Here is a 16,807-nt window from a genome sequence, read left to right on the forward strand (position 1 = left end):
AACTACCAATAGTACTATTAGAAAATATTTAAAGATAATCAGTCCTCTTGGTTATTTTTCCATGATGGCATGACTGTGTCACGGATGGTAATAATAGTAAATAAAAAAATGATTTATATGATATAATTAATATGATAATGCAAATATTTAGTACAAAATGTACAAAATATACAGTAAGTTAATGATGTAAAATGTAGACTGTTGCATGAAGATACTCAGCAAGTACCTTTAATTCTAAAACTTAAAGTAAAAGGTTTGAGTGCTTCCTCCACCACTGGTGAACAAACAATAGTCATGAATGACTTATTCACACACTGGATTCTAATATAAAACTATAATCTAAATGTAGATAAACCGTAATGGGAGATCAAAGGTCAGCAGCTATATATACTGTACATATGAGGTCAAGTACCTGACTGCATGCATAATCACATAGTTTTACTGCTATGGTCAGAAACAACATCAGTGAAGGGAATGGAGGGATAGGGTTAAATAAAATTCAGGATTATAATCAGCTGAGTTATGGAAACACTCACTGGTTCACCTGGGAGACCCCTGGGTCCAATGTCTCCATCGTCTCCCTGGAAAACACACAGAAAACAACACGTCAAGGACAAACGATGCTGATAATGAAAGGATATAAAGCAACATATTTCTGTTTATTGTCTTCTCATAGCTTCATACCCTCTCTCCGTCCTCTCCTTGGGATCCTAGGGGTCCCATTGGTCCAGGGTCGCCCTGAAGAAATGAGGAACCAAAAAACTGTTTAGCACTAGAACTGTTTGCTGTGTGATGAAGAAGTGGTAGTAAGATCATCTTGGTGATGACTCACCCTGTGTCCTTTGTCTCCAGGCAAACCAGGAAGACCATCAAAACCACGATCACCCTGAGAGACACGCACAAACACACGGATATATAAGGTGCTATTGTATCATCACATAAACGTCTGCATTCATTAAAGCAATCAGAAATCAGTTTAAAATATTAATTGTAAATTTTAAAGCTAACGCACTTTACATTGCCAACCACCTTCTCCCTATAAACCCAATCTGCCTGGTCAAAACTTACTTGCTGTTCCCAAGAATAATCACAAAACTGGAGGTAACTGAGTGCTACTACATGCTGTTGCCACCATATTCTGGAATTTTGCTACTTAAATTTGTGATCCATTCCATTGTTTTATAAAACAGCTATTAATGTTCTTCATCACAATAGGCCTTTGGCTAACGTTTGTCTACATCTGTTTTCTTATGTGTTGTGTATCTGTTTGACCGAAATCTGACTCATGATTGGCTGTCTGAAGACGTGCAGGAAGTTACGTGTAGAGTTAGATTGGAGCTTGTTCCTCAAACAAGAAGAAAAAGACAGGGCTGAACATGTGTGTGAGTGTGTCTGTGTTTTGTTTTGAGAGGCTGGATATTGTTTAATGAACAAAGATGTCAAAAAGATATAAAGTGCACATAATCAATGTGAGAGCAGAAAGACAGTAAGAAGATGACCAGGCAGCTAAAACTAAAGTAATTTAACATAATGTATAATGTCATTTTTTTTGTTAAAACATATTTAATAGAATTGGCAAAGAAAAAAAGAATAATTTAGGGATCAGTTTCTGGAATCAGTCCAGGTATCAATATTGATACTGTATCTTAAAATGCTAGTTAAAACAGCCAGAAAAAAAAAATGCCAACTACAGTGTGTACAAACATTTAATTCTTCATATGTGGAAAAATCAGACTAACGCAAGAGTTTACCTTAGATCCAATCTCTCCAGGCATTCCTCTGGCACCATCAGCTCCAGCACGGCCCTGTTAGGATATGAGCAGAGGGAGAAAAAGCTCAAACGCCCCTCTATTTGAAATACAGTTTTTGACAGGGTGTGCTTGAATGGCAAGAATTTAAAATGGATTCTAAGATAACATCTGAGTTGTCAACACCCTTCTTAAGACTTTCTGACAAAAAACTTTTGTCATAAATATTTAAAAGGGGCAAAAATTTATTTTGACCAGTAGGTGCCTCCTTTAAACAGGTACGCTTTGAGAAATCTCCTTTTTTTATACTCACTCTTCTTCCTGCTTTGCCTGGAGGTCCCATCAATCCCTGGGTTCCCCTGGGGCCCTGTCACATAAATTGATTAATCACAGTGATTAATGCCTGTCTCACAAGCAGATTTATATACAGTAAAATGAGTGTGGTGCAAGTTCTGTAATATCATAAACAATACTTATGTAAAAGGGTGGGTTTTTAAAAATTACATGACTCTGATTTCAGATAGTGTTTTACCTGAGGACCAGGGTCTCCACTTTCTCCCTTTAGACCAGTACTTCCAGGACTTCCCTGAAACAGACACCATCATTATCATCACCACCATCACTAAAACTACTCACCCTTACATTAGAAAACAAAAGAGATTTAACCACAAAAGGCCTAAGGAGAAAAACTGTTTGCAATACCAACAACAAACTTGATGTGAACAGGTGAGGACAGGTAACATACCAGGGGTCCAGGACGTCCGGTGAATCCCATTGGTCCAGGAGGTCCCTTCAGAGCCATCTATAGACAGCAACACCTCATAATCAATTATCATGGAGGAACATGGTTGCTCACTTTTCGTAGATGTCTTTGGATGAGCACATATTGTAAATGTCTAAAAGCATTCTGCTGGGTTTGTCTAACATGGAGCTCATTTCTGTTTTGGTGAGTGTGACATTTCGTTTTGTTTTTTTCACTTGACAGAGCAGATGATAGTTCTCTTAATAATGTCACTATATTCATGTAAAGAATTATATTTAAACTTTTCAATTTTGCACCACATTGTACGGTGTGCAGTTAGGTCACCAGCATATTTAGCAAATGTATGAAGACAACATCTGGAAAAAGGAATGTTTCCAACACAGTGGAAAGGATGATTCAAAGTGATGACTGACCCTGGCCTGAGACAATATGGCTGCTGCATGAGCTTCCTGTGCAGAAACAACAGGACCCTTATCTCCTCCACTCTGACCAAAACGGAACTGTGAAAAGAAACAGAAAAGGTCAATTCAGCGTAAAAACACAAAAAACTGCATCAAACCATTTCAGTGCATATCAGAGCATTACTGAAAAGATTCCAGATTTTGTATCACTATATATGTACGTATATATGTATATATACTATATATATGTAAATATATATATATACATATATAGCTGCCAAAACAAAATAAATCAAAACGAACTGTTCAGGAGTCACTCACGGGCAACATGATTGAGCTTCCAGGAGGTCCAGGGATGCCATCAGCTCCAGGTAGACCAGGTTTACCAGAAGGTCCCTGAATCAAGGAAACAGATGTAATATGTGATTTTTTTTCATATTCAAAACATATGTGCTCTGATCAGAATTGTCTGCACACATTCAAACAATCACCCTCTCATACTCACTCTCTCGCCTGGGTCACCAACAGACCCTGGAGGTCCTGAAGAGCCAGGGGGGCCGGTGGGACCCTAAAAGAGGTCAGGGACTCAATATCAGGTGCAGTTCATTTGGTTTCATACGTTTTTTTTCATAAGAACATTACACTCCACAAACAAGGTTAACCTAACGTAGGACTGGCAAAATGCAAATAACTCTAGTACTGTAAATAATCCAAAGCCAAATGAGGACAACAAACTAAAGAGCAATGATTCAGTAGTATGGAGCCAACATCTACTTACAGCAGGTCCCTCAGGTCCTGGAGGTCCTTCAATCAGCATACCCTGGAAAAAAGTCAACATGATGTTAAAAATGCAATGCAGGAGGGAAACAGACAACACAATATTATGGTGTTAGTCCATTTTTAGATTAAGTTAGTTTTACTGCTTTGTGAAGGACGAAAAAACATTCTTGACAGCCCTGTTCCTCTCCAAGTTAAATAAAATAAAATAAAATAAAATAAAATAAATTAGCACCTCCTAGAAATGTGACTGCATGTTTTGTGTCCAATCTAATACATTTCAACTTCGGATATGCTGTAATGGTGTTCTTATGCTTAAAATACAGCAAAATGTGTTAATCAAACAAATCAGTAAGGCTTGCTAAAATTGGCTAGTCAGAAAACCTAACTAACTTAAGCTAATGACAACATTAACCACTGATTTAGAAGTTGTTAATCTGTGTTCTGTGAAAACCCATGCACATAATTCAGGTGTGAATTCATTCCCAGTTCTGACTCATTGCAACTGGGATGTACTATTAGTTATTTTAGGTGATTGACAGTCTGACATTTTTAAAACCCTCATATACCCTGTGACTGGATTCTGTCCTGCATATTACTGCACATTTTGAATGATTAATTTTAATGCAGAAATGAACACAGCTAAATGATATTGTGATTGCCTTTGATTTGGAAAATAAAGAAAGGTCACCAGGAGGCTGCAGAGGTCACAGAACAAATCTACACCTACTCAGGTACAAACACCTTAAAGACAATAAGTAACTTACAGGCTCCAAGACAGCAGGGTCACCTTTCTCTCCTTTCTGGCCTCTGATGGCAGCCTGAGGAAAACACACGTGGCCAACAACACAGCACAGTCAGTACAGAGGCATGTACACACTCCCACTGTACAACTACGATGACAGTCAGTCACAGAACTGCACATGGCAGACAACACACGCTTACAAAGACACTTTTATGTCAGTGTAAAAAACAAAATTATAAAAATTAAAAACCTGTTTTCTTGTGATAAAAGCATGAGGTTTAGTTCCCCATACTTTTGGTTGATTCATTTTTTTTCTGCATGAATAAAGAAAATCATCTGAGCTCAGCAGCTCGAAATGAAGCGGTATCTACAATGATGCCGCTTATCTCTTACTTACAAGATGCAGCAAGCAGTGGCCTGGTGCGCTTCATAAAACCTCTTTATGCAGTGTAAGTAGCTTGTACCATGGTAATAACTCCTGTGTTATACAACATAAATAATAAAACCAATTTCAACCAAGCTGTATTTGAAAAGCATTCAAATACAGCTTTCTCTGTGATTGATTGAGTTTGCCTGGAGTGAATTTGAAGCTATACTTGCATGGTGGCCAAGCTGATGTAATTTACATCTTACAATGGTTGGTAAACTAAACCAAATCAAATAATACATAAATCAAATTCATAAATCAATGAAACGAATACAGCTGCATTAGTTAATTGCTTTGTTTCCTAAACCAAATGTCTTGTTTTTCCACAGACTGAAGATATTTTAAAATTTGTATGTATTTTTTTTTTGTAGAAGAATTAGAATATCATTTATTAAAGAAAAACACTTAAATTGCTAATTTGATTATTACAAATGTTGCAGCCCAACTAAAAATTAGGTGGAATTGGCCAATGTATGTTTAAATTAGCCACCATGAGTAAGAAGGTGAACTGGTCCCGGAGCTTAAAAAGAATATTAAAAAGTGCAAAAAGTAATAAATATATTACTCTATTTAATGTTGATCTCAAAATATATTTAAAGGATGGCAAACTCAAACATTTTGAGTTGAGTGGGACTCAAAGTTGGTTGAAATTGATTGATTGTTTTTTTTTTGCCTCTAAAGCAAAAACAACTTACGCCTCCCTCATCTGTCACAGCGGACAGGGCAGGGCCCATGTGGGCATCGATCTCTCCAGTCTCCACTAATGGCTCACTGTAGTCCCTGTAGGAATAGTCGTATTCCTTGAGGCCCACGTCCCCGGTCACATACTCCTCAGTGAAGACCTCCTCTCCTGCACCGCCAGCCTTGGTGGCATCTACCTCCTCTCCCACTAAATGTGGCTCCACCTGGGGCTGTTTTGGGTATATCAAAGGCGCGATGGTGTGGATGGAGGGTGAAGAGAGGATGAATCAAGGAAAGGGAGGAAGGAGGAGGGTGAAGTATGTATGAAGAGAAAGTGTTAGTAAAGTATAGAGAAATAAATGTGGGGAGTGGAAGAGATATGTAGATAGAAGTGAGTCTTACCTTAGAAAAAATAAACAATGATATACGGACAAAAAACAAAAAGACATCTAACAAACTGAGGAGACTACATTAGTCCCTTTTACTGTAATATCAGTAAAAGGTAAAGCAGTTCTATCCTCTGACTTCACATCTTATTCTTATAACCATCTTTAGTTGAGCTGATAATTGTATGTGTTTCCATCAAAGTATATCACCATCAGCTTGTGTGTAATGACCTGTAACTAAATAGTTTCTCCAAATCTGCCAGTGCTGTAAAAATTGGGTTTTCAAAGCACACAGCCGACATGAAACACTTAGTGAAAACAAGCTGCTGCTATGATCTAAGCTATGCAAAGCAAAGACTATGTTATTGCTAATTTACTTACCATGGTTAAGAATGATTGAATCCAGCGGAATTACACTGTGCAGTAATCTCTTATGGAACAACAATAATACACAAAAACATGTGGATCAACCAATAATAAATAAATAATGAGTATATTTGTTACTGAAATGCACCATAAGGCCTGAGTGGCATACAATACATGTTATGACTCCATAGTAGTGGAAACAAAACCAGTCATCAAAGTCAGCTAATGTACTTTAAATGGTGATTATGACAATACATGTTATTGCCAAAATAAGTGAACTGTGAGTTGAATCAGAATTGTGAGAATCCAGTTCTTTATGCTCCAGTTCATTTATTTACATTGTTATTCTCAAATGACAGTGCATTACATTCACCTACAGTTGTTGCCGTGGTTAAAACTGTACATCAAATATTCCCATGTGAATTCACCCCTTTCTCTCAAGATTTTTGTTCTTATGAACAGATCCAAACTCAGGATCTGGCCATACGAACAAAAGAAGAATCTTGTTGTTAGGAAAAAAAGGGGGGGCCACATAAAAATGTTTGACAGTGTTGTAAATGCAGATGAATGTGGTGCATTCTCTTTTGATAGAGGGTTCATCTTGTCATGTGGCGTCGGTGCCAACAAAACAGTGATGTGTGTTTAGAACAGAGACAGAACTAAGACTACTTGGTGAAAGCAAAGACTGGGCTCACCACCACATACATATAACTGTTGGTCTTCTCTGACTATGTCACCTGTGTCACTGCTCAGTGTGTAATTTTCTTTTTACCTGCACAGGGATCTCTTCATGTCCAATCACCTCACCCTCTGGCAGTGGGACCGTCTCCTCATAGTAATAATCAGTCTCTGTAGCGGTGTGGCCAGCCTCGGTATATTCAGTGTCTACATCCTGATTGGTCAAGTTGACAGGAAGTGGGGAGCAGGGAGGAAGTAAGCAGATTTGATTGGAAGAGTGTGGTTAGTTCAAAGTCTGCTTGTGGGCAATGACGAGTTAAAAGAAGAAAATGGAACACTTTGTAAAACTGTGGTTGCCAGACGCAGAAAGACGTTGACTGGCAACTCACATTTTTAAAGTTGCAAAGATCCATTTTAAAAGAAAAGAAATTTCAGTTACAGAATCTCTGAGACTATAAATCTCACTACCTTATGCAAGATTTAGGGAGTCGTTAAGATTACATACACATCACTGAGATTTCTTTTCTGTGTTGTTGAATCATTTCTTAAAAAGGCCAAGAATAATGGAAGGGTGAAGTTGGCTTTTATATAAGTCTCTATCCATCCCTTTAAGGTTAAAACCATTACATCATGACATGATGTTTTGGGATGTCTAGTTTCACCCAAGACCAGGAAACAGACAAACAACCCAAATCAACAGCCTCACAGAACCTAATTCTGTTCATTCATTTAAAAGATCAGTATATACTGTTATAAACTGAAGTTAATTATTAGTTTCTGTGAGGCTGATTTCTTTTCATATTTGAAGCATAAATACAACAGGGTGACAGGTGTCAGAGAGAAAACACAGGTACTTAAAAATAAAAATAAAACAAAGAGAGAGACAATGACAGAGTGACAGGGGAGTGCTGTTGTTTCGCACATGTGTACAATGTGATAGTATTTGCATTTCTGTGCCATAGCAGTCCATGCTCATTCCTTTGACTGGTTCTTGCCCCAAAAAGAAAGATGGAGCACAATGGGAGTATGGAATTCTGGTTTGGAGATCCAGTTTCATCAGCTTGAAGTAGGAATGTGAAGTGAAATAAAGAACAGCAAAACTGTACAATTAGCCATGCTGCTGTATCATATCATATGGAGCAGTTGGAGTGATCATGAAGATCATATGATATATGAACAGAGGAGAAGTTGTCCAGCTTGGTATGAATCAGCCTCCATTCTGAAGACCAGATTGTCCACCACTGAGGAACTGCATCAAAAATGTGCACCACCGGCCACAGTTTGAAAGACCAAACTATAGTTTTCATCAAAAGATCCCCCTTCAAATTATTAATGAAATGAAATTAAAAACAATGACTTCTACACAAACATTGTTGCAGACATTCGATGGTGGAAAGAGCTGGAAACCAGATGGAACTGATGGGACATACTGATCCGGACATTCTGACTCAAATATGAGCCCTCCTGATGTACCTGTTGATAACCGTTGGTAATTTTCTTCGCTGGGACGACGGTTCCACTCAGCACCGACTTGCCAAATGGTGGGAAGGGTTTGTGCTGGGATTTGACATTAATGTCCAACATCACCTTGGATTTCGTGGGTCTGGGTGGAGTGGGTCGGACAGGGGCAGGACTCGTGGCTGCCTTCTTAGTGATGGTAAACTTTTCGACCACATTTTTCACAACTTTGCTTGTTGTGGATTTGACCAGAGGGACTTTTGTGACCACTGTTTTAACCTTCGCTGCTTGAGCTTTGGTAGCCACAGCCTTTGCCGCTTTTGTGGGTTCAGGTTTTGATGCCTTTGTGGGTTTAGGTGCTTTGGTAGCCCCTGCTTTGGCAGCTGCTTTGGTTGCACTGACCACAGTCTTTTCTATCTTTTCTACCTTGAAAACGGTCTCAGTCTTTGATTTAGGAGTGGTTTCAGTTTTTGCCTGATTTGCAGCACCATTACTAATGCCTTTCTTCTCTACCACAGAGATAACCTTTCCGTTGCCTTTGTCAGCTTTGCCGTTAACTTTAATCTCCCCATTAGCTTTCTTCTCAGCTGTGGCTTTTCCATTTCCATTTCCTTTAGTCTTAGACACAGCAGTTGCTTTTCCATTTCCATTGGCTTTCTTTTCTGCTGAGGATTTTCCAATACTAATAAGCTTCTTCTCAATGACAACCTTGGCATTGCCATTAACCTTGACCTGAGCTGTAGGTTTAGCTTCAGCTTTGCCATTGCCATTGCCATTAGCTTTTCCATTGCCATTGGCTTTAGCGGAAACGTTAGCTTTCTTCTCAGCAGCTGCTTTACCATTACCATTCTTAGCTGGGGCCTTGGATTTAGCTGCTGCAGTTGGTTTGATCTTCGACAAGAGGATCTCTACTGCAGTGGGCTTTGTTTTAGATAACTTAGCTGCGGTGGACTTTGAGGCTTTGGTAGGCATTGGTGGCTTGACCACAAGTTTGTACGATCCAGTCTTGGCCGGCCTAGGTGGAGTGGATTTAGGTTTGACAGGTGTGGCTTTAGTGGGGGCAGCTTTTCCATTGAGTGGCTTCTTCTAATATCCATGATTATTGATCGGTTGACATGTTGTTTAGTATGTTAAAGTGCATATTGACAAAGACAGAGAGAGAGAGTGGAGGGAAACATAGATATACACAGAGGGGTTGGGAGGGGGATGAGAAGCACAAACAAGGGATGGACAGAAGGAGAGAGAAAGACAAGAGTGGATGTTTTGAGAAACAATGACATAAAGATGGCCAAGGCTTGGATGATTATCTGAGACTGTACAGGCATTACTGGATACAGCAAATGATTAATGTAGCTTTTACAAAAATACCACCAAAAATACTTGTGCAAGTATAATTCAAAATAAAATGTATACATATTTAAGATCACATAATTTGGAGTATTGCTGATCTCTCCAGTAATGCCATTCCCACTATTAAATGACAAAGCAGCATCTTTGTGCTAAGTAGAACTGGAGGCTGTGGTTTGGCAGAGGCACTGAGGGTGTGACTGGTCAGGTGAAGCTGGTGCTGAACTCACACACACGCACACACACACACACACACACTATACAGATGAACAAACACACAGTTGATAATGTAGTGATCGCTCCAAGTACAAGACATGAGGATGTTTGCAGTTATTAAGCCATGCATAAGAGAGGCCAGGCTTGTTTGCAAATGCAAGTTAGTCACATAAAATCACAAAGGGAATAATAACTGTTCTTGATAATAGTTACAATGCATACTGCATACAGTGAAAATACGTGCAAACAAAAAACAGCACCCTTATAACATAGTTTGAAGGGAAACAGACAAGTAATATAGATACAAAACATATAAGATATAAATGAAGAGGAACTCCTCACTAAGGAGACAGAATGTGTATATAAATGTATGTCACATATGCCATACAAAGGTCAGATGCACAACCATGAATGCATTTACCAACACAAAAACATGTGCAGTGATATTCGCATGTTGACAGGAAAACTGGTGACGCATGCGGAGACGTTCTCCGAGACATTTAGGAAAACATGCAAGTAACAAAACAAGACACATGCCCTGGTCAGAAAGTATCACAAATGTATCTGTGGTTTTATGAAACCAAAAGTTTGGCATCTGTTATAAATGACCATGCAGTGAGTGTGAGTGTTTGGTGAATTATGTTGTTTGGTGTTCATGTGACTAAAAGTGTAAATTAAAACAAGATTAAAAAAGAAAAATGAAAAAAAAGAGAGGCTAATTTGCACTTTGTTAAATGTTTCCCATGCTCACGTGTATTTGCATATTCTCTGTACTGAATCATCATTTTAATTATGATGTTGATATTAAAGCTGGAGTAGGGAGAATACTTTTGACGTTAGTGGTCAATAATTTCATAATCATCTGCTGTTGTAAGGTTAATCAAGTGAAGACTTTTTGCTCCTCCTCTGCACTCTGTTTTCAGTCATGACAGCAGACTTCAGGGTATTTCAGATAATTCAGATATTTCCTATTGGCTATTCCACTCAGTACCTGCACATACACATACTTTTGGTAGAAAATGTCCTATTTCTGATTTGACACATAAAGTAAGAATAAATATTGGGAAACTGAGTTGATCGGAATGTGGGAAGAAAAATAAATGTGCATGTTTGTGTGTCACCACAGCTGCACCTACACCCACCCTAGTGCCCCCACTTGGCCACATCTGAACACACATACACACAGTGGACAACATGTAAATGACAAAAATCACAAGGAGCACAGTTAATCCTGTGTGACGGAGGTGTAGGAAACACAGTGGACCAATGTGGATTAAAGAAATGGTGATTAAAATGAGGGAGATATGGAGTGATGAGGGATGAGAGAGGAATATGTGGCTTTCACACACATATTGGAAAAAATATGCAATGTAAATTTAGTTGACAATCAAATTTTATGTCTAAAGTGTAAATTAAGTTATTGCTGTGATACCTCTCTCTCTCTCTCTCTCTCTCATTCTCCATTCCTCCAAAAAAAACCCAGCTCGTGTTTTCCCTTTCTCTCTTCCCTCTTTACCTGCAGATTGGGGGCCCCAGGTTGGGGAGAGGGGGACGCAGAAGGGGAGGGAACGCCAGTTGTTTCCTCATAATTATAGGGGTATTCAAGGTCATCCTGCTCCTCATCAAAGTACTGAGAGAGGTGGAGGGATGGAGGAATTGAAAGATAGGAAGGATGGAAGGAGTCATGGTTTGGCAGAGAGAAGAAGAGGCAGAGGGGGAATATTGAAAGGGGAGGGGAGGAGAGTGACAGAGGCCACAGGGGGATGAATTCAGGTCAAGAAGAGAAGGGGTGAATGTAGGGCAAAGCAGCAAGAGGGTGACAAAATGCAAAGGTTTTATTTGTTTTCCATTCATTAGAAGGAGTCTGTGCTGCTGGTTAAAATGTGTTGTTATTTAAATGTTTAAATGTCCACACACAGACAACCTTGATGAATGAGAAAAGTAAGCATAAAGTAAAAGGATAAAGCTAATGAATAAAACCACACTGATTTATATTCATTCAGAAAGGAATCATCTCAACAGCATCAACATGACAGGGTTTGGGACGCAAGGTGATGGATCTCTGTGCAGCATCTTGACAATTTGTATGGACTGAAACTCTGACATGATCATTGAAACAGAGATCATGTACTTTGAATGAATGAATGAATGAATGCTGATGAGAATCACTCGCTGCTGTAACTGTTAGTGTTGCAACTTCCAAATGCCACTACTGAGAGAAAACGGGAATGAGAGAGAGCTTGCAAAGCTTATAATACACATAATGTGCATAAACCAGTCTCAGTAAGCAAAGAGGCTCCACCTTCAGCCATCTTCATGCCAATATCTCATTATATTTCTCAATTTAAAACCAGAAAACCAATCAGAATTTATGAGTTTTATGCAATGAACAAATTCTCTTTCTTCCATCCTTGGGAAGAATCGGGTAGGACACTGATGTTGGCTTGTATCATCCGCTTTCCCCTACCTTTCTGTGTTCCATTGCAGGAGAGCAGAAAAAAACAACTAATCCACTGCTATTTACAATTCAGGCTTATGTGATGGTAATTGAAATAATGTTTGTCTGTAAAAGTGTAGTTATAGGAGGATATTACCCGAGGGACACACAGACTGAGGAGGAAAGTGGATGGATACAAACTGTTGCTGATGATGGGGATGTTCGAGGAAGACAGAGAGGGAGAGCAGCACTTTGATGACTATAGATGACGTTTGTTAAAAAACTGAACCCGTGGACCTTCCTGTGATTAATGTGGCCTTTCATTGCCATTTTTTTTAAAATACATAGAAATCATACTCATGTAAGTTACACTATCCTTGCTTGAATAAACTTTTTGGGATACAAATCTGAAGCAAACATGGCAATATAAAGGACCTTTATCCTCAAAGACAACTGTGACTATCCACAAAATCATTAAAAATAATTTTAAGTTTTAAAGGTATTGTGATCATTTAAAGGACATAAATCTATTCTGTAATGTCCATTCTCGATATATTTTCTTGATATCATGACCATTTAAAAACAACAACAAAATTATTAGTCGTACAAATGTTTGCCAAAAGTGCCACAGAAAAGGAAAATAAAGTCCACTGATTCAGTTTGTGTCTGCTTTACTGGAGCTGCACATGAGTCTACACCTGAGTTAGCATATGCCGACAGTCTGTATTTAATTAATTTCAGTGAAAACTGATAATAAAGTTGTATCGTAACATATTGTATTTTGTACGTCTGTGTATGAACTCGTGTTGTGGTGAGGTTACTCACGTATGTGTTGGGGTCCTGAGCCTGGGTCTTGGGCAGAGGGGAGTCACAGTCTGGGCTGTAGTGTTCACAGAAGTCATAAGCAGCCTGGGGGTTGGAGGCGATCAGCAGTTGCTGGATATCTCCCTGTGAAAGAAACAACATCAGGTTGTTCTGGTGCTGAATTATTCTGGTGCTGAGTGGGAAATCATACATAACAGAGCTGATATTTTGAAGTGGCAGACATCTACAGCAGAGGCAGGAGCCCCACAACAGGGTGGGCAGAGCATGCAACTGGCTGGGGCCATGAGCTGAGAGGTGATTATTACTTTGAGCAGTTTTTTTTACCCTGTCCTTGTAGCTTTCTGCTTCATAACGTCAATGTACAAAAATCATGTGTACTATGAAGCACACTTCTTCTTTAGGGAGACAAATAAGAATGCAAATGCAAGAGGCAGAAAAGAGAAAAATATAAGGTAGAATCTTTTTGATGCAGATCTCCTCAGGTCCCTTTTGTCTGGAGCCATCAAAGTGGCTTGAGACGCCGCTGAGCAGAAGGTACGAACACTTCAACTCTTCAGTTTTCACGCCACAGTTTGTCATGTGGTTGTTCTGTTCTTCAAATTCCTCACCTGGAAAACCTCCTCATCAAGCAGACGGGCTCCGAACACTGTTATGCCGTTGGTGTCGACTACAGCGTTGTTGCCTCGGGGAAGAGGGCGAGTCATCTTCTTCTTGCAGTCGAGCAGCAGTGTCACGTTTTTCTTGGAAACAGAGAAGGCGATGCGATGCCACCTAGAGACAGGGAGGAGGAAGCGAAGGCGAATAAATGTATAAAGTGACCACAGACCTCATTTAAAAATGTCAAAACAACCTTGACCCCAAAATGTGTTATCTCAACCAGTCACAAACTGGTTGTCGCTGGTTACTGACTTGCCATCAGCCAGGTTGACGCCTTTGAACAGTGGGTAGTCCTCGGGAGCTGGTTTGCCGTTCTGATCCTCGTACAGGAAAACAGGTGAGCGTCCCAGTTCAATGCCCAGCTGCTGGATGCCCTGCTCACTGTAGATGGAGAGGAGGAAGGTCTGCAGACCTGCCTGGGCCTTAACCAGAGCCATGAGGGAGAAATTCTCTGGGAAACGACCTGTGGTGTGGATGAGGAGCGAGAGAGACAATCTCTGTCAGTTTCAGAAAAAGGAGGAGGGTGCTTCCTCCAGAACATTTATTTATCAGTGGAAATCAGGGAAGCAAAAGATCGATGGTGAAGGTGAAGACAGGACATGTTAACAAGTGGTGGCAGGTGAAGGAGAACATGACAAAAATTAAAAAAAAAATGTCACTGGTGATGTTATTAAAGTGATAGTTTTACACAAGAACTGCTGCTCTACAGCTGCCTTGCTTATTAGGTTTGAGTCACTGTGGTAAATCTGAATGATTACATCCACCATAGTCAGAAAATAAGCTGTGAATCAACATATCCTCTATGCCATGATGTAAAATCAGTGATTTTTGTCTGTGGACTTTGGTGTGGGGAGCGTGAGCTTTGCAAAGCAACATAAACTTCAGTTTCCATTCAGAAAAGACTGTCTCACCCTGAAACAAAGCAGTGGACATACTGTATTATGGTGTCTGTACAGTATATAAGACACCATATAGTGATGCAGGTGTAGATTTTACAAGGTTATTATTTTACTATTTTAACAGTCTTTTCCCTCACTGGTACAATTCAAACAAGTCACACTTCTGTAAAGTGTTTAAAGTGAGAGATCAGTGTCAGGATTAAGTGATTATAGGATATCTAGACTATAGTGTCCTGGGAAGCTGGTATACAGACACATAATAACAGGTGGGCACAGCTATAGAGGGAAGACTAACCTCAGAAAATGAGCTAAAAATCAGCTTTGACTTTTGAGGATTTCTTCTCAACCACATAAGTGCTATGTTCTCATTTCTCACCTCACACAAGGGTGTCGCACACAGTATCGTAAACTTAATTTGTTATGGCTCTCCCATAGTTTAACTCTGCTGCTGCTGCGCAACACACATAATTATACTTTATATCCACAATCTATCTAGCATAGCACCCACAAGCTTCACTTAACTCCAGAGAGCTCCGTTTAAAATACACCCAAACATAAACAGAAACCTGTAGTCATAATTATATGTTTCTGCACTATGGAATTAATCATAATCATTAGATATTAAGTACTTTTATTAAGGCTGTTGATGCAATGTATGAACGTGTCCATCCTAAAAAAACTTTTTAAGTTACATCATAGCTTATAAAGCAGATAGTACTGTTGCTATGGATACAACTGCACAGTGCTAAGAGAATAACAAAACTAATACCAAGAGAATACCAAAACCAGAAATTCTGGTTTCACACACAATATATAAAATTTCACCAAAATAAAAGTCTTGGCTATGACCTACGTTAATAATTTGTGGGGAAAAATGAAATATGATCCTTGCAGGTTAATACTAAAGAGTTAAAAAAAATAATTGAATATGCTGTAGAATGAAGGATGTATATATCCCACTGTTTGTTTTCCTTGTTTACTCATTTTAAATTATGAATCTAAAACATGATTGATGGCTCTAGGCCAAATGAACAAAACAAAACCAATTGGTCTCTTATCAGATCTACAGCAGTTATGAGTGCAATAACAAATCACTAGTTTGATTACACTTTATAATAACTTATGGAAAATTAAAGAACAAATCTCTCCAAAAGCTAAATGAGCGGGATGTCAGGTCCAGTTGAAACGTACCTGAGAAGAGCTGCTTGGTGGGGGCAGAGATCTGGGCCTTCTTGGAGATGCGGTAAGCATGATCGGGGCTGCTGGAGCGGCGGGATGTGCAGAAGCCGGGAACTTTCTTCACGCCCTCAGGGAGAGACGGAACCTGAAGAGCCCGCAACACATCCACTGGGTCTGAAGAGACGGGAGGCAAGAGAGGAGATATTTATCTAAAACAAGGAAATGATTAGGATAAATGAGATGCAAGTGAAATATTGTAAAGTATGCACATTTATATGCATTTAAATGATGGAAACCTGAGGTACAATATCTCAGTGTGAGTCCTGCTTTAATGGACAGAGTATTTTGCTCTGTGACAGTTTATATTTGTCAGAAGAAATGTGAAGAAAATAAGTAATTCATTGAACTGCAACAACCGATCATCTATGATCCTGAATATCTTGCACTTCAGTCATATCCTTTGTTGCTGCAAATGACCAAACTTTACAAAATATTTACCTTAAATGTTCTCAGCACTGAAGTGACATGAAGCAGGTATGATGGATGATGTCCACAATGGCTACACTGTACATTTAGGTATGGTCTAAGAAAGCAGCACTGTGCCAGAGCGAGCGGGCGTCAGGCCAAGCCACATATGAGCTGCAACAGTGCAGGTACAGTAAGTCTCAGTTTGAATTGGAGCCCAGACAGTGGACGCTTTTCTGCTCACATTTATCAAGCTGCTGAAACAAGTGGCCGTTGACATGATAGTGCTGAGGTGGGCGAATGTTTGAAGGCACGCGATCATTTCACAGTTTAACCTGACACACACACACAA

General features: G+C 39.4%; 1 protein-coding gene across 5 annotated transcripts in view; it reads right to left on the reverse strand.

The window, feature by feature from the left end:
• col11a2 (collagen, type XI, alpha 2) overlaps positions 1–16,807 on the reverse strand; it is a 43,363-nt gene that overhangs the window by 14,532 nt on the left and 12,024 nt on the right. The window contains exons 2-20 of one of the 5 annotated variants that reach the window (XM_058618278.1): positions 16,003–16,164; positions 14,165–14,375; positions 13,864–14,026; positions 13,256–13,378; positions 8,446–9,516; positions 7,067–7,186; positions 5,557–5,772; positions 4,457–4,510; positions 3,691–3,732; positions 3,418–3,480; positions 3,234–3,308; positions 2,925–3,011; positions 2,494–2,550; positions 2,281–2,334; positions 2,062–2,115; positions 1,752–1,805; positions 833–886; positions 685–738; positions 537–581 (exon numbers count right to left, since the gene is read on the reverse strand). In XM_058618278.1, coding sequence (XP_058474261.1) covers positions 537–581; positions 685–738; positions 833–886; positions 1,752–1,805; positions 2,062–2,115; positions 2,281–2,334; positions 2,494–2,550; positions 2,925–3,011; positions 3,234–3,308; positions 3,418–3,480; positions 3,691–3,732; positions 4,457–4,510; positions 5,557–5,772; positions 7,067–7,186; positions 8,446–9,516; positions 13,256–13,378; positions 13,864–14,026; positions 14,165–14,375; positions 16,003–16,164 — 2,759 coding nt within the window. Of the gene's footprint in view, positions 1–536; positions 582–684; positions 739–832; positions 887–1,751; positions 1,806–2,061; positions 2,116–2,280; positions 2,335–2,493; positions 2,551–2,924; positions 3,012–3,233; positions 3,309–3,417; positions 3,481–3,690; positions 3,733–4,456; positions 4,511–5,556; positions 5,773–7,066; positions 7,187–8,445; positions 9,517–11,509; positions 11,624–13,255; positions 13,379–13,863; positions 14,027–14,164; positions 14,376–16,002; positions 16,165–16,807 lie in introns of all 5 variants that reach the window. The other 4 variants (XM_058618280.1, XM_058618279.1, XM_058618281.1 and 1 more) reach the window with 4 other exon arrangements.

Source organism: Solea solea, chromosome 20 (assembly GCF_958295425.1).
Source record: "Solea solea chromosome 20, fSolSol10.1, whole genome shotgun sequence".
Classification (NCBI taxonomy): Eukaryota; Metazoa; Chordata; class Actinopteri; order Pleuronectiformes; family Soleidae; genus Solea; species Solea solea.